At 33.8% G+C, this 24,548-nt stretch overlaps 1 protein-coding gene and 1 pseudogene across 4 annotated transcripts in view; both read left to right on the forward strand.

Annotated features, from left to right (window-relative positions):
* Positions 1–24,548, forward strand: part of HDAC9 (histone deacetylase 9) — a 927,702-nt gene that overhangs the window by 614,427 nt on the left and 288,727 nt on the right. For 3 of the 4 annotated variants that reach the window (XR_005983513.1, XM_041727864.1, XM_041727863.1), the window contains one exon: positions 9,652–9,829. The exons of the other annotated variant lie outside the window; for it this stretch is intronic. Coding sequence is in view for 2 of the 3 variants with exons in the window: in XM_041727864.1 (XP_041583798.1) it covers positions 9,652–9,829 (178 nt within the window). In the remaining variant the exon portion in view is untranslated. The remainder of the gene's footprint in view (positions 1–9,651; positions 9,830–24,548) is intronic. 4 annotated transcript variants of the gene reach the window in all.
* On the forward strand, positions 16,275–17,518 carry LOC121474761 (annotated as a pseudogene).

The raw sequence follows: 24,548 nt of genomic DNA on the forward strand, positions 1-24,548 counted from the left end.
AATAAAATTAAAGTATATGCTTATTGGGCAATTTGGAAAATAAAGTCAGTCAAAATAAGAACATAGCAATCAACAAAGCAATCATAGTTCAGTATTTAGAATTAATTACTGTTAATTGTCTTTGTCTCTTTAGATTTTTCCTAAACTTTGCACTCTTAAATTTGTTCTCTCTCTGTCCCAAATCCTCATTTTAAGTTCCCAATTTACATCCTTCTGCTCTCACTTTTGTCCCTTGATTATCATTGTTTTTTTTTCATTGAAATTAATTTAATATATTGAAAATTTAAAGACAAAATATACTTAATTGTACATGTTATTGTATTATCAGTGCAAGTTGATACAAATTAAGGTATATTTTATGAGTATATATTGATCTCAAAGTAAAGTAGCATATTTTTTGAAGATTTACTTATTTATTTTAGAGAGAGAGCAAGCATGAGTGGGGGGAGGGACAGATGGAGTGAAAGGAGAAAATCACAAGCAGACTCCCCATTGAGCCCAGAGCCTGACATGGGGCTCTATCTCAGGATCCTGAGATCATGACCTGAGCTGAAATCAAGTTGGCTGTCCAATTAACTTAGCCACCCAAGTACCCCTAAATTAGCATATTTAAACTTAATAAAAATATTTTTCATATTTATTTTTATTATTTTTCTCATCTACTTTTACTTTTTGTTTTTCTTTCACTCATTCTATTTGTATTTTCCAATGAATCTTTATTTTCTCCATGTAAAAACTTAGTCCTTTCAATAAAACCATTGTATGTTGCAGTAATATTGGTGCTTTATATATGCCAACTTATTAAACTTTAAAATTTTATTTTAGATATTTTTATATACAGAGAAAATAATAAAGATTCTAAAAATGAACATCCATAACATCCATCTTAAATAAATATATATTATATGCAATATAATATATAAAAACAATATATTATTTTTAATATATAAATATATAATATATAAATAATATATATTTTATATAGAAAATAATTATAATAATAATTATATAAAATTTATATTATTATTATTATTTATATTATATGGTATATGTCACATTATTATATAATATTACAATATTGTTATACAATGTAAGAAATACAATATACAATTGAAGGTACCCGTATATCTCTCTCCTATTTCATCTCTTCTATTCCTATGAATTTGCTAATTTTTACATGCCTTTCTTTATATTTTTACTACATTCATATACATAAACAATATATGATACTTGCATATTTTTAAACTTAAATAATTGACTCCATATACATTCTTTGCTTGCTTTTTCACTTACCATTTTTACTATAGGTTTATTGTTCATTTTCACGTCTACCAAATGGATTGTTCTTTGAAGTGGTTTTAACATTTTGTCCTCCTACAAGTCTGTGAGTTTCTCTTACTCTGTATTTTCACTAATGCTTGGTATTATCAGACTTCAAATTTTGGTCAATCTGATGAGTATAAAATGTCATCGATTCTTGGTTTTAGTTTGCATTTTTTTTTATTATCACTAAGGTTTCTGTTCATGTATTTGTTGTCTTAATGAAATGTTTCATTATCTGGGAATTCCCTGTTCGTACTTCTTGTCCATTTTTCTGTCCCCATTTATTTTTAGGAGTTATATATGTAATATAGACATTACAATTACTTTATACAATAAATATTTGCTCATATTTTACCCCTAGTTTACCTTGTCTTCTGGGCTGAGTGATCTTGACCCAGGCCAAGGTTTGAGTAGCACATAGCTTTGAGTTGTTACGAACTTGTGCTAAAAACTAAAATGATACCTACTTTCTGTGCTTGGGTCTGTAAAAGTCAGTGCTTGGGATGAGGAGGGACCCTGGGCCCTCCCACAGCCCAGTTTTTAGGCCCCAGCGAAGGGAGAGCAGGGCCCAGTTTCAGGGCCTAGTGGATGCTCAGGGTACATTCTAACCTAATCAGTCTCTTCTATTTTCCACAGAGGCTTGTATTTTATTGGCCCATGGTATATAAAAATATTTGAATTCCTTTCCTTCCCCAATTTAGAATGATATTCTCCACATCTTTCAATTGTTATTTGGATATAGTATTAGATAAGTATCAAAATTCATTGTTCCCATTACATATTACCAGTTTTCCCAGCATCACATATTGAAATTCCTTGTTTAACTGCTACTCTGTAGGTCATCTTTGTTCTATATGGAGTTTCCATGTAGCCATGGGTCTCCTTCTGGGCTCTCTATTCTACTAATGTGTTCTACTCTATTCAATAATCTATTGATACTCTATTGTATTAAATGATTCAACTTTTAGTATGTATAGCTATTTGGTTGGGCCTATCTCTCCAAATTATTCTTTATGTTCAAAATTCACATGGCTATTCTCTGCCTTTTATCTTCTATACAAAATTTAGAATCAGCTGAAACATTCCAGAAATAATTTCTGAAGAACTGTCTTTATGCTATTATTCTCATAGAGTGTAGTGTATCTTTTCATCTACTCACTTTGCATTTCTAAGTATAATGTGGTTAGTGTATATGATCTGTGACATTCTTCCTTTTTTCCATTAAAATATAACAAAAAAATTACCATTTAATCATTTTTTGAGTGTATAGTTCAGTGACATTAAGTATATTTACATTGTTGTGCACTCATCACCACCATCTGTCTCCAGAATTTTTTCATCTTTTCAAATTAGGCCTTTACCCTTTGCATAAAGCTGTTTCCCCCTGTTCCCAGCCCCTGGCAGCCACCATCCTGTCTTGATGAATTTAGTTACTCCAGATATGTCGTATAAGTGGAATCACATAGTATTTGTCCTTTGTGAGTGGTTTATTTCACTTAACATAATGCCTTTAAGGTTCATCCATGTTGTTGCACATGTCAGAGTTTCTTTTTAAGACCGAATAATATTCTGTTATAAACACTAATTTTAAAAACCTTGTTGACATTTGCTTTATTGTATGTTTAGTTTGTAATTGTTACATATGTCCTTGAAAGAATATATTTTATTGGTTGTAAATTCAATATATCTCCAAGCTACAGAATTGTGTTATTCAAGTCTTCTGTAACCTGGGTCGTTTTGTGGAAAGTTTGTTATGACTTCCTTCCATTATGTGAATTTTCCATTTTTTCTTTATAGTCCTTCCAATTTATGCTCTTGACATTTTGAACTTATGTTGCTAGGTTTAAATTTGTTGTTGTTAATCAAACGTTCATACTATTTTGTATGTACCCTTTTTTGTCTCTAGTATTTTTCCCCTAAAGTTTGTCTGTTTTTTCAACGTTGCTGCAGAAGGTTTTTCCTCTTCTTCCTTCTTCTTTTTTTCTTTTTTTGTTAGTTAGTATTTTTTGTATGTCTTCAAATAACCTTTTACTTTAACCTGACTCTGCCAAAGAATATAGCCTTTCTATCCTTTAAGTTCACTTTGACTGTCTCTATTTTTTAACTGGTTAATTGAGTACCTCCCATTAGCTGTGTTTAGTAATATGTAGGGATTTGTTTCTAGCATCTCATTTTGTGAATTATAGTTGGTTAGCTTTTTCAGTATTCCATTTTTTCTCCATCATTTTTCTCCTTTTATTTTAGGTTGTTTGCTTGATTGCTTCCTGGTTTTGCTTTTTTTTTTTTTTTATCAATATGACTTACTTTCATAAATTTAAATTGTCATTTTTTTCTTTTTAAAAAATATCATTTAAATTCCAGTTAGTTAACATATGGTGTAATATCAGTTTCAGGTATACAATATAGTGATTCAACACTTCCACACAACACCCAGTGTTCATCACAACAAAGGTACTCTTTAAATTCATTGTCTGTTTTACGCATTCTCCGACCTACCTCCCCTCTAGTTTATTCTCTATAGTTAAGAGTCTGTTTCTTGGTTTGCTTCCTTCTCTCCCCCCTCCCTTTGGTCATTTATTTTTTTTCTTAAATTGCACATATGTATGAAATTTTATGGTATTTTTTTCCTCTGAGACTTATTTCGTTTAGCATAATACTCTCTAGCTCCATCCATGTTGTTACAAAGGGCAAGCTTTTATTTTGTTATGACTGAATAGTATATATATATATATGTATACCACAACTTCTTTATCAATTTATTAGTTGATGGACACTTGGGCTGTTTTCATGATTTGGCTGTTGTAGATAATGCTACTACAAACATTCGAGTACATGTATCCCTTTGAATTCATATTTTTGTATTCTTTGGGTAAATACCTAGTAGTGGGGTTGCTGGGTTATAGGGTAGCTCTATTTTTCACTTTTTGAGATACCTTCATACTGTTTTCCAGAGTGGCTGTACCAGTTTGTATTCCTACCAGCAGTGCAGAGGGTTTTGCTTTCTCTTTTTCAAAACTTTTCGTTCAGTTTAAAGTTATGCACATCACTTTTAATAACTAATTTTAAATTATTAACATGCATATTTAGTTTTAAAAAGTCTAAAGTTAACCAGTATTTATACACCGATCCTGAATAATACAAAGACTTTAGAACTTGTAAACTTCCACCAGCCCTTGCTTAGCATTTTATAAGATAAGCTCCTGGAATATCTATGATTCTAATTTTCTAAAAAAAACAAGACTTCTGAAGTTCAAAACACTGTGAACCAAAGAAGAAAATTCAATTTTCACATAATGCCAAAAAAGAAGGAACATATATTTTTTAAAGAAATGGACTTGGAAATGGAATTTTAACTTTTAAAAATAATATTATTTTCCCATGATCTTTTTTTCTTTTAGGTCATATTTTTTATTAAACTAGTTCAAATAATTCCAATTTATTTCAATGATTATTTCAAAGATTAAACACTATAAATTTTTATTTCTGTATTTGCTCTTGCTGAAATTGCATAATGATATTGATTAGAACACATAATTAGCAGCCACCCACATGTCTGGAAGCAAATGTAACCATCCAGAACAAAGTGAAAACACAGAAGCCATAAAATAGGTCCCTAAGCAATGGCAATAAGAAAGCAAAACAAAACCAGACAGAAACATAACCAAAAATCACTGCTGTTACAAAAAAAAAATAGAGCCTTGAAGTTGTCTCTGCCTAGGGGCTTTATTACCTCATAATCTCCATTAGCAAGCTACCCCGAAATAAATATTTTACTCTAAGGAAGAACATTGTACTTGTCCTATAGAGAACTTCAAGGCTTTTCCTACCCACTTTCAAATAGATGGCAATGCCTTTCCCCCCATGATTAGAAAGGCCTGGGCCTTAATAACATTGATGTCTTATTAGGCATCACTGAAAAATTTATAAAATAGGTGCATAATAACTCCTTTGTGAAAGTAATTTACAATTTTTATCAGTCAGAGGAGACCGATGATGTTTGGGTATAGTGGCCTTAGACCACTCACTTCATAAAAGAAAAGGTTGTCTTACACATTTCAGTTACCGGAGAGAATTTTCCGGAATGACAGTCTGACAAAGTAACCAATCAAAACCAAATCCCCAATTAAATCACCTGAAAAAAAGAAAGACTAATGTATGTTAAGAAACAGACTCAATATAATGTATTTAGAAGATATTTTAATCAAAAATGCTTTTTTTGGAATCCCTGGGTGGCTGGGATTTAGCACCTGCCTTAGACCTAGGGCGTGATCTTGGAGTCCTGGGATTGAGTCCCACATCAGGCTCCCTACATGGAGCCTGCTCTTCCCTCTGCCTGTGTCTCTGCCTCTCTCTCTCTCTCTCTCTCTCTGTGTCTCTCATGAATAAATAAATAAAATCTTTTAAAAAAATGCTTTTTTGGGGTGAGAGTATATTATTCACTAAATGGGCATGACACATTTTCTTTCAATGGAGATCAACAGATGAAAGTTTAACTGGATATCCATCTAATTTTTATTAACAATAGGTTTGTACTCTTCAAAATTTTATTTTTCTGACAAAGCAACAGAAACATGTATTTTACACTTACTTAGAACTATAGAAAATAACTACAGACAAAACTATCTCTCCTTAAAATTGCTAATAGAAATAAAAGTGTTGGTGAAGCACTTCAGTCAATTCCAGCTACAACAGAAAAATACTATCACAGTTTTCAACATTAAACAGGAAGCTTTTTATTGTTGAGGAGTAGTATCCATCTGAAATAAAAGTGACTTACCATTTTGTGATACTTTGGTGTCAAATATGTAACATAATAATAAGTACCTTACTGGATTATCAAGATTCCCCCTATACATTAAAAACCATACTTCATTTGTAAAGTGTATAATTGTAGCCAACTCTTTTGAAAGTGAATAAACATTTCTCTCCTCTTTACTCCTTTTTTTGGTAGAGATTCAAAAATATTCGACCTATGTCTGCTCTTAGGTCCAAGTTTTGACTGTTTATAAAAACACTTACTGTTTTTTTTAATTAAAGTTTTAATATGGGTGGTATGTAGAAAGTTTGGAAACCTCATAAAAGCATAAAGGAAAAATAATCCTGAAATTACTCATTTCCTTCATGATCTCTTGGCTCCAAAACTAAATAATTTCAGAGTATTGTCCTTTGGTAACTGTTTTGTCTGGTCTCTATTTTCTTATATTTTTCACTCATCATTTCTTGGTTTTTCTATGTTACGATTGCTTATAATATGCTTTCTTGTTTTATCTTACCCTTATAGTGAGATCTTAAGGATAACCATGTATCTCTTTGCTATATTTTCACTCAACCTATATTTATTAACATCTGTTCTATGTCAAACACTGCATGGGAATATATGAATCAATGGGTCCCCAGTTCAAAAAGCTTTCAATGTTACACATTAGAAGATAATTTCTCTCTCACACATACAACAAATCTAGAGCTTTTCCCCACTCTTTACCTGGCTGATTCAACTTATCCTTCACATCTCAAATTAAACATCACGTTCTTAGATGGAAGTTCCCTCACCTTCTAGATCAGATTTTTCTTTATATTATTTCATGGCACTTTTCATTTATCCTATACAGCACTCATTGTATTTTTAATTGCATTATACTTAGAAATATTTAGTATCTTTATCCTTACTAGGCAATAAACATAAAAAAAGTTTCAACATACTAGCAAAGTGCCTGGCACAGAGTATGAGCCCAATAAGTGGTTATGGCATGCAGTAACTCTAATAATGTAAAAGATGATGTCAGGGAAAAGGAGAGAGAAAAACAATGTGATGGGAATATAATGGAAAGGGGAAGCACATTTAATATGCTTTTAATATGCAGGAGTTTTCAGAAGTTCTACAGAAAATTTAAAATTTTCCTTAGAGGATGTACATGACTGCTGAATGTGCAGCTTCATAGACCTAGAGAGATGATACAGAAAAGATAGATGGATGGAACACAAATGGTCAGGGCTACAGTGTCCATAGACACAGTAGATACTGTGCTCAGAACCCATGATACTTTAAGGGGCCCACAGAATGTTTTAAATTTTAATTTTTTAATCAAAAGAGAAAATGAATATCACAGTAATAGATAATAATCCAATGTATGCCAATGTAAGCGTAGAATGTAATTTTTAATATTTTTTTTTATGGAGGAAGGGACCCAAAAAAGGCAGTAGTGCCCAGGGCTCATGATAATCAGAATGTAGCACTGGGGACAATATTTGTTATATAGTAGATAGGATTTGGGTAGAACCTAGAAAATGAATAAAAGACCTAATGTTGAGAATGCAAGTTGGCCTCAGGTCAAAGAGAGTCAAAATGCTAGGCTGGAGAAGTTCTTTGAACTTTGGTTTCTTTCAGAGATTTTGTATCAACTTCTTTCTTACAGAGGGCTTTAGGAAGAGAATTCCTGCCAGAAGGAATAGGATGGGTTGTCTCAGAAATAGGGTGATCAGTCAAGGGTCTTTTGCATTAGGTTAGATGAGGGTTAAAGAGATTACAGTCAGAAAAGACAAGGGATGGGAATTTCAGACATTCAGGTATATATTTACCCATGCACTTTTAGTGTGCAGAAAAGCCCCTTTTCCCCACAGAAAGTTCCTCAAGCCATAATTATACATTTGCATTCCCTCTGAATATAAATTCCATGAAAGAACGGACTATGTCAACCTTACTGTTGTATCCTCAGAGCTTTGAAGATGGAGACACTCAAGAAAACAAGAGAGTTAGACTCCTGACAAAATGTTAAAACTATTATAACTAGAACTAGATCTTGACATCATTATCATCAAAGTCAGTGCTAAAAGCCAAATATGACAAATGCCTTCCAATTGATTGATGGTTCAGTTAGAGCAAAACAACAGTAACAACATATACATATATATTAACTATAACTTAAAGTTAATTTTAGATTATTATTAATTTTTAAAAACTTGAGTAGTCTTTGTCTATGGTCTATAACTAAATACATATTCATAATCCTAACTCACACATTTATATGAAGCATTAACTCATATATAGGGGAAGTTGTAATGACATAAAACCATGTAATATGCATTAAGTATAGATATGTTGTATGTAGATTTATTAAAATCCTAACTGAATCATTTGTATACTTAAGGTATAACAAGCCTTGTGCTAGTTAGAAATGCAAGTATCCCACATAATGACATATGTTGGGTGCTAGCAGTTGGGTTAGTTTAGTAACAGGAAGGATAAGGCAAATCCTCTCTAATGAAAGGTGATATTTGTATCACCTTGAACGAGTAAATGCTAGCCAGATAGATCAAAGCAGAAAGGAATCTAAAATTTTAAAATTATAGAAAATTAGTCTTATACCTAAAAGGAATTTATTAACCTTTTGGAATATCAGTTTCCTTATTTGGCATAAGATGGTCATCGTCTGTATCACTGTTCAGCTGTTTTCCATGTTTGTTCAGAATATGGACAAGGAAAGAAGCATAAAAAAGTAACACAATGGTTATGAATTCCCTTATTTTGAAGGAGAGGAAATATATTCATTGAGTAATATTGATAGTTAAACTAGCTGCCTGTCTGTGTCACAGAGATTGTCTTTTTTGGAGACAGAGGAACAGACTAAGTGAATCTGCCAGGAGCTTCCAAACTCCGGCTTTTTGATTTGATAACTTAAGTATGAAGAATATCAACATTGCTAAATCATTGAGATTATATTTACTGCTCTTTAAATAAACTAAAAATTTTTACAGTATTGAGATTATACCATTCAATCTATGAAAAATTCATTGTTCTGTACCATAATATGAAAACTGAAAGGTATTAAAACATAGCCATTTAATTGGTGATTTGGGGGCTTCCATAAATTTTATTATCAATATTACTAAATAAATTCAAGATAGAATTTTCAGTATTGAGCTTTATTGGCAATTTGAAAGCAGCTGAATTGTTCTTCTACTTTGTGTTGCAACAATTCCGGAGCTATATTCAAAACGTTGTTATCAAGATAGGAAATGAATCTAAGTCGATGTTCCACTTGAGGTTAAAGGTCTGTTTCTTTCAATCAGTTCAAATTGACAGGCCTCCTGCCATCACCTCCTCCTCAGCCAGGCAGACAGGCCCTGGCAGTCAGTGTGAAAACATCTGTTGAATGGATTTATTGACTGGATCTTGTTTTTTCTTTCTCTCTCTCTTTTTTTTTCTTTTTCCTTCACACCGTTTATTATGTCTCTGACCTGATGAACTTAATTTGTTTACACATCGTTCTCAGTGTCTCCCTCAATGCTTGTCTCATGTTTCTTTCTACTGTGCTCTTTTCTTGGCAACAGCCCTTCCTGGAGCCCCAGCACACACGTGCGCTCTCAGTGCGCCAAGCTCAGCTGGCTGTGGTTGGCATGGATGGATTAGAGAAACATCGTCTTGTCTCCAGGACACATTCCTCCCCTGCTGCCTCCATTTTACCTCATCCAGCAATGGACTGCCCCCTCCAGCCTGGCTCTGCAACTGGTAGGAATCCCTAAAGACTCTCCTAATAGGCAGGCTAAATGCACCGTTCTTGTAGGATTAAGCGATTTAAATGCTCTGAATAACTCCAATAGCAGAACGCTCTATTTTAACCCAATGCAACCCAAATTTTATGAGGTTATATTGGCCACAAGACAAACAGCACATCTGATAAATCTTGGGCTTAGTATTAATAGCCTCATAAATTGTTATCATTCAAGGGCCTGGAAAACACATCAACAGGTGCATAGGTCCCTTTTGGAAACAAAATCCCTACAACATTCTTCAGCAATGTTCCTCAATCTCTTCCTTCTAGTAGTTCTAGCCACTAGGAAATTTATGATGCTCAGCTTCATTTGACCCTAAAGAGTGCTTCTCCCCCCGTTTGTTTTTCATGTTGTTTTGTTTCATTGTTTTCTTCCAACTTGCCATACGAATGACTCCTGGGAGACAGTGGTATGAAGTCAAACCTTGCTTAATGCTACATACATTAGTTCCATTTCTATTTATTATAGCACCTCTGGGTGGGCTATTTGACCAACCTTTTCCTTTGCCTACAGCTGTATATGATATTTTAGAACCTGGCTACAGAGGAAAACAAACTAGATAATTCCAAGGCCAAAGGGAGGTCAAGTCTGGAACATACACAAAAAAGGGGTGCTATTCACTCTCCAAAGGAACTGTGCTGTAAATATCCAAGTGGATAAATACTCCTTTCTGTCTTCACAAGAATGGGATCAAGAAGATATCCAAGCTTTCAAACTTGTGGTTGATCAAATGAAAGATATTATAGCCTTAAGGGGCTCATAACTTGGATGCAGCAAGGGGAGTATTCATATGCACCTTCTCTCAAAGGCTCTTACAGGTTATCTGATTTATTTTTGAATCAATTTTCAGGATTCAGAGTTTGTTTTTGTGGCTTTGGTGACCTCATGCAACCCTTTGTGCTTGGAAAAGTTAAAACACTTTTTCTAAAATCACATTCCCAAGCCTTGATATCATCTTATTTAAAAATCAATGAATGGAATGGCCAAGTTATTTAGCTTTGACAGACATCTTTAATAAGTATGCAGAGGAACTACTTTTTAAAAGGTGTTACACCAGAAGCCAACATTCCATCCTAGGAGTTACAGGCAATATTTGCATATATTTCTTACACCACGTTAGCCACTGTCTTGGATCCCTGTATTTCTAGAGGATAGGAGACCTGCCCTGGTATCCCAGACAACCCAGGACTGTAGTCCATTGTCAGCAGAAGTTGCTTGGATCAGTCCTGGCTTGTTCTCTCCTTGGTCTTTAGAGAGTTTTTGCTCAAAACCAGATATATGATATAGAGGAATACTTTTTGTAGCTATTCAAATAAGTAGTCCTCAAGAATTATATTCTTTGAAAGTATTTTTCCTGAAAGTATTTTTTATTTAGCCATAAACTTTCAGAGAACACAGAGCAGTAATCATCCTGTCATAATGACAGTTCTATTCACTCAAAATTATTTCTTTAATTTTAAAGTGAACTTAATTTATAAAGTTTAATGGTGTTGTTCTCATGTATGTTGATGTCTACTATTGAAATCCTATCAATTGAGTTTCTTTTCTTGGTTAAAAGGGATAACCCTTTCCTGACATGCTTTTTTCCTCTGCTTTTAGATGTTCCTTCTATATGAATAAGGAAGTCCTCCTTATATAATTAGAATGACACTACATGTTTAAGAAAACAGTGTTGCCAGATAGACAGGGTTGGTCGGGCTTAGAAGAATCCAGGTAGAAGAGTAGACTTTAACCACACTAACATAAGGATGACAAACAACCTAATCATTCAAACCAAAAACTGAATCATTTCAGATCATTAGTTCCTTTCTCATAATGTCAGCATCCTAGTATTTATCAGAGTTTGTATCCCAAAGACAAGAAAAGAAATGAACTTATTTTCATATTTAATGGACTTGATAGGGCACATTTCTTACCTAAATGATTATATAAATTTATATTTTTAAAAAATAAGATTTTAGGGGTGCCTTGATGACTCAGTTGGTTAAGTGGTTAAGTGTCTGCCTCTTGATTTCTGTTCAGGTCATGATCTCAGTGTCATGAGATTGAGTCTCCCACACACACACCTTGGGCTCTGCACTGGGCATGGAGTATGCTTAAGATTCTCTCTGTCTCCCCCTACCCCTGCTCATGTGCACGCACAAGACCCCTCTCTCTTAAAAAAAAAAAAAAAAAAAAAAATATATATATATATATATATATATATATATATATATATATAGGATTTTAGTGTTTCTAATGACTTCAGTTTCAGAGGTGAACTATTAAGACTTCATTTGTAGTATGTTTGAAAAGAACATTTAAGCATTAAATTCTTTTCTTTTGATTTTTTTAATGTCTATTTGTTATAGATACATTTAAAAAAAACAAAAGTAACATTCAAGTACATTCTTTGGGAACATTTAGTTTTTAGGGTTTTTTTTTTTAGGAAGTTATATAATCTTACACACTCAGTAGTTGTTCCACTAAGAAGTAAAGAGGGGAGGAGTGCCTGGGTGGCTCAGTGGTTGAACATATGCCTTTGGCTCAGGTCATGATCCTGGGGTCCTGGGATCAAGTCCCACATTAGGCTCCCTGCATGGAACCTGCTTCTCTCTCTGCCTGTGTCTCTGCTTCTCTCTGTGTGTCTCTCATGAATAAATAAATAAACTCTTAAAAAAAAATAAAAAGGAGGAGAAAACAAATACATTGTAAAGGTAGATTCTTTGCTTACATCCATTCTGTAAGAGCTATACTTTTTGCTATAACTTAAAAAGTTTATTCAATGCTTAACTCACCTAATTTTCAAGGCACACCTTTTCAAACTTTATCTTCCACATGGATTCTTAGCAGCCAGATAGAGCAACCACGCCAACCCTTTTTGAAAAGAACAAATCCGTGTTCCCAGGGAAAAATGTTGTCTGAACTCAGTCAGTTGTTGAAAGATAAAGTCTTCAGTCTGTTTCCTGTGAGGACTTGAATGGATCAAAAAATGGACTAATATGTAGCCACTACCTGGTGGCCCTACAGAATTCGGTGGCCCTATAAATTTATAGGATGGACAAGAAGAGCATGTGATCATGATGCTGCTAGTGACAGAGAAGAAAGTATGTTGTACAGCCAGGTTGCCACATATTCATTTAAAGGGGTTTTATGTTATATTGTAATGAGTAATAATACTCATTTTTTATAGTATTCAATTTAAGAGGTGGGTTTTTTTTCTTCCATTTAAAGGCAAAGCATATTGTTTATATAACTTCTGATAATTAAGGAAAGGGCAGTATATTTTGTTTTCTTTACCATAGCCATCTCTTCTGCTCAACTATTTCTATCAGGGATAAGGCTTAGCCATGATTCACAAAAGGGCATTGGCAGTATACGACATAGTTGTACCAAATGGGATTCACTGAAATAAAAATTTAATGGCAAATGAATTTGATTGGCTTTATCTTCCCTGTTAACCAGTACAATTTAAGATCTTCTATCTCCCAGTACTAGGGGGCTTTATATAATCTGTGAAGAAATTCTTTCTTTATAATACTAACTTTTTAGTCAGTGTCTAGGGTGAATAGGATCATAGTACTCAAACTAAACCAACATTGTGAAAGCCATTAAAAATAATTTAGTTAAAAGAATTTTTAAATAGTGGGTAAAATGGCATGATGGAAAGTGAAGTACATGTGAACATTTCAGTATAACAATAGCAACGCTGGTCTGTCTGTCTTTTTTTCTTTCTTTCTCTTTCATCCTTTCTTCTTCCTTTTAAGTAAAGATGTTTTCCCAAGTCAGGCTAACTCCAACCGATCCTTCAGGTTTTTGTTTTTATATTTCCTTTAGGAAGCCTTGCTTGGTCAGCTAAATCCAAATTAAATCTATTCTGATCCTTCATAAAAAACTGGATCTTTCCTCAAATGTTGTAATTATATTATTTGGGGCATTGTGTTCCAATGGGCTCTCCATGAGGAAAGAAACTGTATTTTTCTGTTTTCTGTAACCCGAGTACTTAAGTACATGGCTAGCACATGGAAGGTGCTTATTACTCTATAATAAACAACTCAACAAACAAATGAACAACTGAATGAAAGAGTAAATAGACAAGAATTACCTAAAATTATACAAAAAAAATCATTGGTATGTTAGGCAAAGTTTTGGGGTAATATATTTTTATTAACTAGAGAAAAAGGATACATGTTTATTAAAGGCAATTTGGTAAATCTAGCAAAATATAATGGAAAACCACCCATTATTCCATCACTCATAGGTAATCATAAGTCAAATATGGATTTATTTTCAGTATGTTTTCCTCTTCCTATGTGGGTCCCTTTAACAGAATGAAGAAAAGTTATACATATGTTTGTGTTCTTAATTGTGTGCTTGTGTGTATTTGTAAGTATATGTGTATGTGTGTAATTCTGTATATGTTTCTCTGTGTGTGTATTTTAATATCTCTCAGAGAAACATCTGTTACTACCTGTATCAGAATGAAAACATTAATTTCTTTTGGGAAGATAATCAATTTTGAAATTACCATTTTCAATATATATGCTTAAATTTTCTCTTGAAAAACTCTTTGAAAAATTGCTTATCTAACTTTCACTGAAGATGGTAAAAACAGCTATTTTATTACTTAGATTATTAACTGAATTTGATCACTTGTATTATATAACATATAGCATACATATTTGTAAGTATATATAACTTATACATATTTATGTATATTTATATTTTTTGGCTTTTTTGTGCCTGACAGTGTCATTCTATTACCTTTGTACATACTTGGACACAGACTTATTGGGGCACATGTTTTTTGTCTGAAAAGTCTGGAAATATGGTCAAATGCTAAAGCATTTGGACAATCTCAGTTTAGCATTGACAAGAGGTCTGAATTTATACTGGTATATATTCCTTTGTGAGCAGCCTGTTTATTCTTCCCTGTAGTCTCATGGTATGTTTTCTTTATCTTGTTAATCAAGCAAAAACAAATCATCTTTATCACGAACATTTGCAGTTACATGCTCATGTAAATGTCTCTTTCTAGTTATGGAGAAATTCTTCAATTATTCCTATTATACAATGACTCTGAATTCCTCCTTGAAGGAAATTACAATTTTTTTGTTCAGCTACCACTTCTCTGACTTCTGTATTTTCCTCTCCTTGTGTCCATCTCTAGGTTTATAATCAGTAGCACTGATTTGGTTTCCTGAAAAGTAAATTCCTCTTTTGTTGCCTCCAGTGTAGATTTTATAGGGTCAATCTCTTTTGGACGTTTGAGGATGTCAAGAAGTTTTCTAGAATTTTATTTTGGTTCCTATAGTAAATCATATTCAATGATCTAATTAGTAGGAATGATAGTTCCCTTTTTAGTTTCTGTAGCATATTCTCATAGGCCCTCAGTTTGTTTGCGTTTGTTTTTGCTCACTCATTCTTGAAAGTAGAGAAATCTTTCCACATATTTGTCAGCAAGTCTAGTGACTTCTATTTGATTTCACTTTTTCCAGCTTATATGCTGGTTGAATCTCCTCTTTGGCTATGTTGTTGAGTGGCAATACTAGTCCAATTCCTAGGTTTCAACAGACTATCTCATACAGTGTTAGCTGGAAGGATTAAAGTGGAATTTCTTCTATCCATTTCCTTTTTAACTGTCCGATACTCTGATAAAGATGATTTACATAAAAGATTATATCTTAAAATTATTTTTATATACTCAGAGACACAATTTAGCAAATTTTAAGTATTCACTTTTGGATATTTCATTTGCGTGCTGGACAAATTAAATTTCACAATTAATAATTACACTATCTGGTACTTTGATTAAAGAGTACTTATTAAAAGATATTATAACAAGTGTTACAGATGTTAGAATGTAAAGAGTATAGTAGATACAGAACAAAAAAGCAAGATAAGCCTTATGGATAGAGAATCATGAACAGAAAGTATAATAGCTGTTAATAAGTATGAAGTGGAGGTTATTAGAAATGACCATTGCTTCAAGATAGTTCTTATTATCTGTTTTAATAATTATACCCATTTCAGGTCTTTTAAAACATTTAAAAAATATTTTAAGAGATTATCCCCATAATTTTTTTCTTCCTTCCTGTACAGAGTTTTTTTTTTTTTAAGATTTTATTTATTTATGAGAGACACACAGAGAGAGGCAGAGGCATAGGCAGATGGAAAAGCAGGCTCCCCACAAGGAGCCCAATGTGGGACTCGATCCCAGGACCCCAGGATCATGCCCTGAGCCTGAGGCAGATACTCAACCACTGAGCCACCCAGGCATGCCTTGTAAAGAGTTTTTTTAAAAAAACCATGTCATATAACTATTTTTATACAAGCCTCATCTTTACTACTAGATCATGAATTAAATGTAATAAAATGAAATTGTTAGCACCTAGGATTCGAGTGGTCAAAGCAAAATAGGTCAAAGTGGTAGTCATGGCCTTGGTAATGGCAAAAACAGATGACAAGGATAAGAAAATGAAATCTGAACCTCCTATACCAACTAGAGTGGGGAAAAAGAAGAAAGCAAAGGGACCAGATGCTGTGAGCAAGCTGCCACTGGTGACACCTCATACTTAGTGCCAGTCAATATTTTGAAGTTAGAATTAAAGACTATCTTTTCATGGAAGAAGAATTCATTAGAAATCAAGAACAAATGAAGCCTTTGAAGAAAATCAAGAGAGGGAATGATCAAAGACAGATGATCTGAGGGAGACCCTTATGTCGGTAGGAACTTTGGAAGAGATCATTGGTGACAGTCATGTTATCATGTCTACATCTGTGGGCTCAGAACACTACATTAGCATTCTTTCCTATGTAAAAGACAAGGATCTGTTAGAACCAGGCTGCTTGGTTGTACTCAGCCACTAGGTGCATGCCATCATTGGGGTGTTCATGGATGACACAGATCCCTTGGTCACAATGATGACTGTAGAAAAGACCCCTCAGGAAACCTGTGCTAATGTTGGGGAGTTGGGCAATCAAATCCAGGAAATTCAGGAAACTAGAACTTCCTCTCACTCATCCTGAATATTATGAAGAGATGGGTAATAATTCCCCCAAAGGGGTATCATTCTTTATTATTCATCTGGCATCGGTAAAGCCTTATTAGCCAAAGGAGTAGCAAACCAAACCTCAGCCACTTTCTTGAAAATTGTTGGCTCTGAACTTACTCAGAAGCACCTAGGTGTTGGGCCCAGACTCATTTGAGAATTGTTTTGAGTTGGTGAAGAACATATGCTATAGACTATGTTTATTGATAAAATTGATGCCATTGGAACAAAAGGTATAACTCACATTTGATGGTAAGGAATTCAACAAACAATATTGGAACTGTTGAACCAGTGGATGGATTTGATTCAAGGTATGACATGAAAGTTATCATGGCCACAAACCGAATAGAAACTTTGGGTACAGCACTTGTCAGACCAGGGTGCAATGACAGAGAGACTGAGTTCCCCCTGACCAATTAAAAGACTAAGAAACACATCTTTCAGATCCACACAAGTAAAATGCTGCTGGCTGATGATGTAACCCTGAACGACTTGATCATGGCTAAAGATGTCTTGTCTGATGTAACATCAAGGCCATCTGTACAGAAGCTGGTCTGATGGCCTTGAGAGAATGTAGAATGAAAGTAATAAATGAAGACTGAAAAAAATCTAAAGAAAATGCTCTTGGGATTCCTGGGTGGCTCAGTGGTTGAACATCTGCCTTTGTCTCTGGTCGTGATCCTGGGGCATTGGGATCAAGTCCTGCATCAGGCTCCCCAAAGGGAGTCTGCTTCTCCCTCTGCCTATGTCTCTGCCTCTCTTTATGTCTCTCATGAATAAATTAATAAAATTTTAAAAACAAGAAACTCTTTATGAAAAAAAGAACCTCTTTATGAAAAACAAGAAGGCACCCCTGAGGGGCTCTATCTCTAGTGGACCACAATTGCCTCAAGAAAATGCTTGTGAGTGTCCTGACCCCTTGGAGGGACAAGCGTGGGGAAGTTGCCAAGAGGAACCCTTGTTCCGGCTCATCTTTCTTAGCAGATCCTCCTGTGTACCTTTTTGAGTATGATGTGCAGGATGCCCACTGAGCTGTCTTCATCTGTTGGTCATGTGAAATGCTCTCTCTCCAGTAAAACACATGCTCCTTCTCAAAAAAAAAAAATTGCTGGTGCCCAGACAATAATGAACATTCAATGAATGATTATTGCATTTACATCTTTCAGGAAAGATATCATACTATATACATTTGTATCATGCTAACTTTCTGTCCTTTGGCTCTGCAAGATGTTTAATAAACCTTGTAGAGCAGATTCCTTGAGAAGGTGTAAAACCTCAAGCAGTTGCCAGAAAAGCTATATGAATGTTAAGAACCAAGAATCAGGATTAGAAATTTTAGGGTTAAAGATTCTACACTCAGCTCTCCTCATAGACCAGAGTAGACTCAACCTAATAGTTGATATGAGACTGGGTATAAACCTGAAGACAAGAATAGATATTGTGGCTAAATAATGATTTAACTATATGAAATGAATAAAAGGGGGAAAGATAGACAGCAGGTGCTTCAAATACTTATCTATTTAATTAAACTGAAAGCCAGAGAAAATAGAGTCCAAGCATATCTGGAAAATGTAGCAAAAAATATTTTTTCTGGGAAATAAACTTCTAGGGTTTAAAATAGTAAAGACTTTATGTTAAGACTCTTTGGTGTATTTTCCCAAATCCTAATTTTAACTCTTGTCCCATTGATCAAGAGAGAGATTGATCCATTGGTTTATGTTGCAAATGTTAACCAGTAGGGCAGAAAGGGTCAAAGAAAAGTAAAATTCCATATGAATCCCAAAGAGAAGGGCAGGTTTATTTCTCACCCTATAAGTCTTTGTTTCTAAAAAGAAGAAAAAAAAAGAAAAAGAAAAAGAGGAAAGGAATGGAGATGAAGGATGAGGTTAAAGTCTCTCCTTGCACTCTACCTGTTAACACCTCATTGCTACATCATTAAGATGAGTAAGTGGAGGTTTAGAGTTCCAGACTTTATTTATTTCCCCTTAAATTCAAATGTCTTTCCAAGAGCTTCTGGACTTTGTATTATAATCTCCAGATACTTGGCAATAACTTCCAGCTACCATAACCTGTTTTATAATATTTTTTGCAGTGGTTTGTGGAGAAAATACTGTTAAAAGAGGAACAGTACTGTGGAACTAAAGTTAGATATATTAAGAGATGAAGTAGTGAAAAATATTTAGCAACTAAATAAAATCTCTAGTCTTGAAAAATATGTTTTCACAGTGAGACGTATTTTTGTGTCTGATATCATTAATATATCTTTTATGTAGTATGAGATTGTAGTTGGAAATATATTAAAACATTCAACAAAAGGATATAACAATTGTAAATATTTATGCACCCAACATGGGAGTACCCAAATACATAAAACAAACACAGAGGAAATAATCAATAGTAATAAAATAATAGTAGGGGACTTTAACACCCCATTTACATGGATGAGCAGGTCATCCAAACTGAAAATCAACAAGGAAACAGTAGCTTTGAATGACACATTGGACCAGATGGATTTAACAGACATATTCAGAACATTCCATCCTAAAACAGCGGAATATGCATTCTTTTCGAGTGCACATGGAACATTCTCCAGAATAGATCACATATTAGGCCACAAAAGAAGCCTCAAGAAATTCAAAAAGATCAAAGTCATGCCATGTATCTTCTCTGGCCATAATGCTATTAAGTTAGAAATCAACCACAAGAAAAACTCTGGAAAGCCCACATATACATAGAGATTACATAACATACTATTAAACAATGAATGGGTCAACCAAGAAATCAAAGAAGAAATAAAAAAATTACATGGAAACAAACAAAAATGAAAACAAAACATTCCAAAACCTTTGGGATGCAGCAAAAGCAGTTCTAAGAGGGAAGTTTATAGCAATACAGCCTATCTTGAGAAGAAAAATCTCAAACAACTTAACCTTAAATCTAGAGTAGTTAGACAAAGAACAGCAAACAAAACCCAAAACCAGCAGTGGGAAGGAAATAATAGAGCAGAAATAAGTGATAATAGAAACTAAAAACCACCGTAAAACAGATCAATGAAACCAAGAGCTGGTTCTTTGAAAAGATCAACAAAATCGATAAACCTAATCAGATTCATTAAAAAAAATTGGGAGAGAGAGAAAGGACTCAAATCACAAATAAAAAAGGAGAAATAACAACTAACAAAGAAATACAAACAGTTGTAAAGGAATATTTGGAATGTTACATGTGAACAAATTAGACAACCTAGAGCAAATCGATAAATTTCCTGGAAACCTATAACCTACTAAAACTGAAGAAGGGAGAAATAGAAAATTTGAACAGACTACTTATCAGCAAGGAGATTGAATCAGTAATCAAAAAACTCCCAACAAATAAATGTCCAGCACCAGACTGCTTCACAGGCAAATTCTACCAAACATTTATAGAAGAGTTAACCCTCTGCCAAGTAGGTCTAGAGGGGACATATGTCAACATAATAAAGGCTTTATATGAAAAACTCACAGCCCAGGCGCCTGGGTGGCTTATTCGGTTAAGCGTCAGCCTTTGGCTCAGGTCATGATCCCAGGGGTTCTGGGATCCAGCCCTACATCAGGCTTCCTACTCAGTGGGGAAGCTGCTTCTCCCTTTCCCCTTACCCCTCCCTCATGCTCGCTTTCTGTCTCTTTTTCTCTCAAATAAATAAAATAGTAAAAAATAGAAATAAAAAACCCTATAGCCAACATCATACTCAGTGGTAAAAAACTGAGAGGTTTCCTGCTAAGTCAGGAACAAGGTAAGGATGCTCACTCTCACCACTCTTATTCAGCATAGTACTGGAAATCCTAGCCAAAGCAGTTAGATAACATAAAGAAATAAAAGGAATTTAAATTTGTAAGGAGGAAATAATTTGTCTAGAAACTGACAAATGAATTCAGTAAAGTTGCAGGATACTAAATCAATGTAAAATCTGTTGCATTCCTATTCACTAATAATGAAGCAGCCAGAGGTTAAGAAAACAGTCTCATTTATAATTGCACCCAAATCAATAAAATATCTCAAAATAAACTTAACTAACGAGGTCAAAGACTTGTACTCTGAAAACTAACACTGATGAAAGATATTCAAGACAATGCAAAGAAATGGAAAAACATTCCATGCTTATGAGTTGGAAGAACAAATACTGTTAAAATGTCTATATATCTCAAATCAATCTACAGATTTAATGCAATCCCTATGAAAACACCAACAGCATTTTTCACTAGAACTAGAAGAAACAGACATAAGATTTGTATGGAACCACAAAAGACCTCAAATGTCCAAAGTAGTCTTGAAAAAGAAAAAATAAAACTGTAGGTATCACAAAGACTAGATTTCAAGTTATAATACAAAGTGGTTGTAATTAAAACAATATGGTACTGGCATAAAAATGGACCTAGAAATAAACTCACAATTATATGGTCAATTAATCTTTGACAAAGGAGGACTGAATATACAATGGGAAAAAGTATCTTCAACAAATGGTATTGGGAACACTGGACAGCTATGTGCAAAAGAAACCAGACCATTTTCTTTCACTATACACAAAAATAAACTCAAAATGGATTAAAGACCTATATGTGAGACCTGAATCAATAAGAATCCCTTAAGAGAGCACAGACAGTAATTTCTCTGATGTCAGCCATAGCAACTTTTTTCCTGGATATGTCTCCGGAAGCAAGAGGATATAAAAGTACAAATAAACTATTGGTACTACATCAAAATAAAAGACTTCTGCACAGCAAAGGAAACAATCAAGAAAACTAAAAGGCAACCTCCTAAATGGAAGAAGATATGAATAGCATATCCAATAAAGGATTAGTATCCAAAATATATAATAAGAAGAACTGATACAGCTCAACACCTCAAAATGAACATTTCCTTTTAAAAATGGCAGAAGACATGAACAGACATGTTTCCAAAGGAAACACACAGATGGTCAACAGACATATGAAAAGATGCTCAACATCACTCATTATCAGGAAAATACCTATCAAAACTACAATGAAATATGAAATAAGTGTTGGTGAGGATGTGGAAAAAAAAAAAGGGACCCTCTGGCACTATTAGTAGGAATGCAAACTGGTGTAGTCACTGTGGCAAATAGTATGAAGTTTCCTTAAAAAATTAAAAATAGAATTATCCTATGATCTAGGAATCACACAACTGGATATTTATCCCCCCAAATCCCAAAAACGGTAATTCAAAGGGATACGTGCACCCCCGTTTATTACTGCATTATTGACAATAGCCAAACTATGGACACAGCCCAAGTGTCCATTGGTAGATGAATGGATGAAGATGTGGTATATATATACAGTGGAATATTATTCAGCTATAAAAAGAATGAAATCTTGCTATTTGCAACAACATGGATAGACGTAGAGGATATAATGCTAAGCAAAATAAGTCAGAAAAAGAAAAAAGGAAAATACTATGATCTCACTCATATGTGGAATTTAAGAAACAAAATAAATGAGCAAAGGTAAAAAAAAAGAGAGAGAGAGAGAGAGACAAACAAAGAAATAGACTTAACTGTAGAGAATAAACTGATGGTTACCAGAGGGGAGGTGGACAGGGGAATGGATGAAATAGGTGGTAAGGATTAAAGAGTATACTTGTGATGAAAAAGAAGAAAGAAAAGGAAGGGAGGGAAGGAGAATGAAAAGAAGGAAGGATATATACTAAACAGTTCCTGCTATGTAATAGGAACTTATATACTTGATACATCTGAATTTCAAAGACATCTTGTATATCTTTATATATTGAATTTCAAAGACATCTTGTATATCTTTATATATTGAATTTCAAAGACATCTTGTATATCTTTATATAAATTGAATGTTACTTTTTATGTCTGCCTGCTTTCCCTTCTGCCTTTCTACATGTATTCCTTTGGACTTTATTTAAAAATACTTATTCATCTTTTTTTTTGTGCAAAATGCTGTGCAGAAATATAAAGCTGATTAAGTTAAATATCTGTAGTAGAGGCACTTGCCAGTAGGAAGGTAAGGCATATAAAAGAAAAGAATACTAAAGAAATAAGGCTTAAAAAAAATTAAGGATTCCAAGGAGATCCACCACTTAGGTTCATCAAGCAAGACTTTATAATGGGGATAACTGACCTAGTTCTTACATCTGTTCATTTATGTTTTTCAGTCATTCATTAAAAATACTTTTGAGGACCTACTATATCCAAGCATGTGTATAAACACTATGAGTTCAGAGATAAACACTATAACTCTGATCTTTGCTTTCATAGATCTCAACAGATAGTGAAGAAAATGTACAATTAACAAGATTATATGACAATTACATAATTGTGATAAATGCTCTGAAGACCTAGAAGATACTATGAGGACATATAGTAGCAAACCTAATTTAGAAACATCATTTAGCCTTGAAAAGTCTATAGGAATAACCCAAATCAGGGCTGGAGTTATGGGGGGCAGGAAGGAAGAATTATGGCCATAGATGGAACATGATATATACAGATCCCAAGGCTGATGTGATTTTAGATTGTTTTGAAGAATGGAAGGTGGGCCTTTGTGGGAAGAGGTACATGGAGAGAAAGCTGAAGAACTGGGAAGGGGCCTACCTATGCCTTGAGGAATTTTAATCTAATCAGTGATTAGATTAATCAATGTCTTTTTTTGAAGTAATTATATTGTCATGTCACCAAAAGATTTAAGCAAAAGTAACTGTTATGTGGCAAAAAGAACAGAGTAAAAGTCAGGTAGTCAGTTACAAGGCTTTATTTTATGTGTTCAGGTTAGAGATAATAGTACCTGTGATTATGTATGGTTTTGGCTAGAGATCAAGTGATTCATGTTGTTTTTTGAAGGGAAAACACTAGTTACTTTTTGGTTCTTTGAAGAGGGAGTTTCCAGAGGATACTAAGGTTTCTTGCTTGAGCAATGATGGATCATGATGTCCTTTACTAAAACGAGGGATAAAGTGTATGGTTTAAGATCATGAACTCAAATCTGAGACATTCTCACTTTATAAAAACCATGAGACATCCAAATGGAGATTTTGGATGGGCAATTGAATAGATAAGTGTGCAAGTATACTACTTAGAGGAATGAGCACTAAAAATGAAAATGTAAGTCAGGGGCATAGGATGGATTTTGAAGCCATTTTAGTATTAAGATTGGATATTATTTGGGCCAGCAAAGTGATGCTTTTTTCTTAGATATAATTTTTACCACATGGTTTCAAAATACATATGTTACTATTCTGCTTGATTTAGTACACTCAGAGAAAAATATTTTCCCCTTTTGAGTAGCATTTCTCTAACATGAGATTGTGAGTGAAATAGAGAATAAAATGCATTAATTAAACTTACTTTACAACACAAATTACTGGCCTGTATCTGAATACATAGTTACTTTTGTTCTTCAATTTTGGTCTTGGATTCTTCTTTCCTCACTCCATGCTTAGGCAGTTTTGTAAGTAACGTGTTTTCCCCCAAGGAATTGGATTAAGGGTGGAAATCTTTTCAGAATTAACCAGAGTTATAATTATCATCTAATTTGTTGCTTTAAAAAGCCCGATTTTATGTACCCAGAATAGTTTATTTCTTTTTTCTTTTAAAGGTTTTTTTATTTATTCATGAGAGACACACAGAGA

This window comes from Vulpes lagopus, chromosome 13 (genome assembly GCF_018345385.1).
Source record: "Vulpes lagopus strain Blue_001 chromosome 13, ASM1834538v1, whole genome shotgun sequence".
Classification (NCBI taxonomy): domain Eukaryota; kingdom Metazoa; phylum Chordata; class Mammalia; order Carnivora; family Canidae; genus Vulpes; species Vulpes lagopus.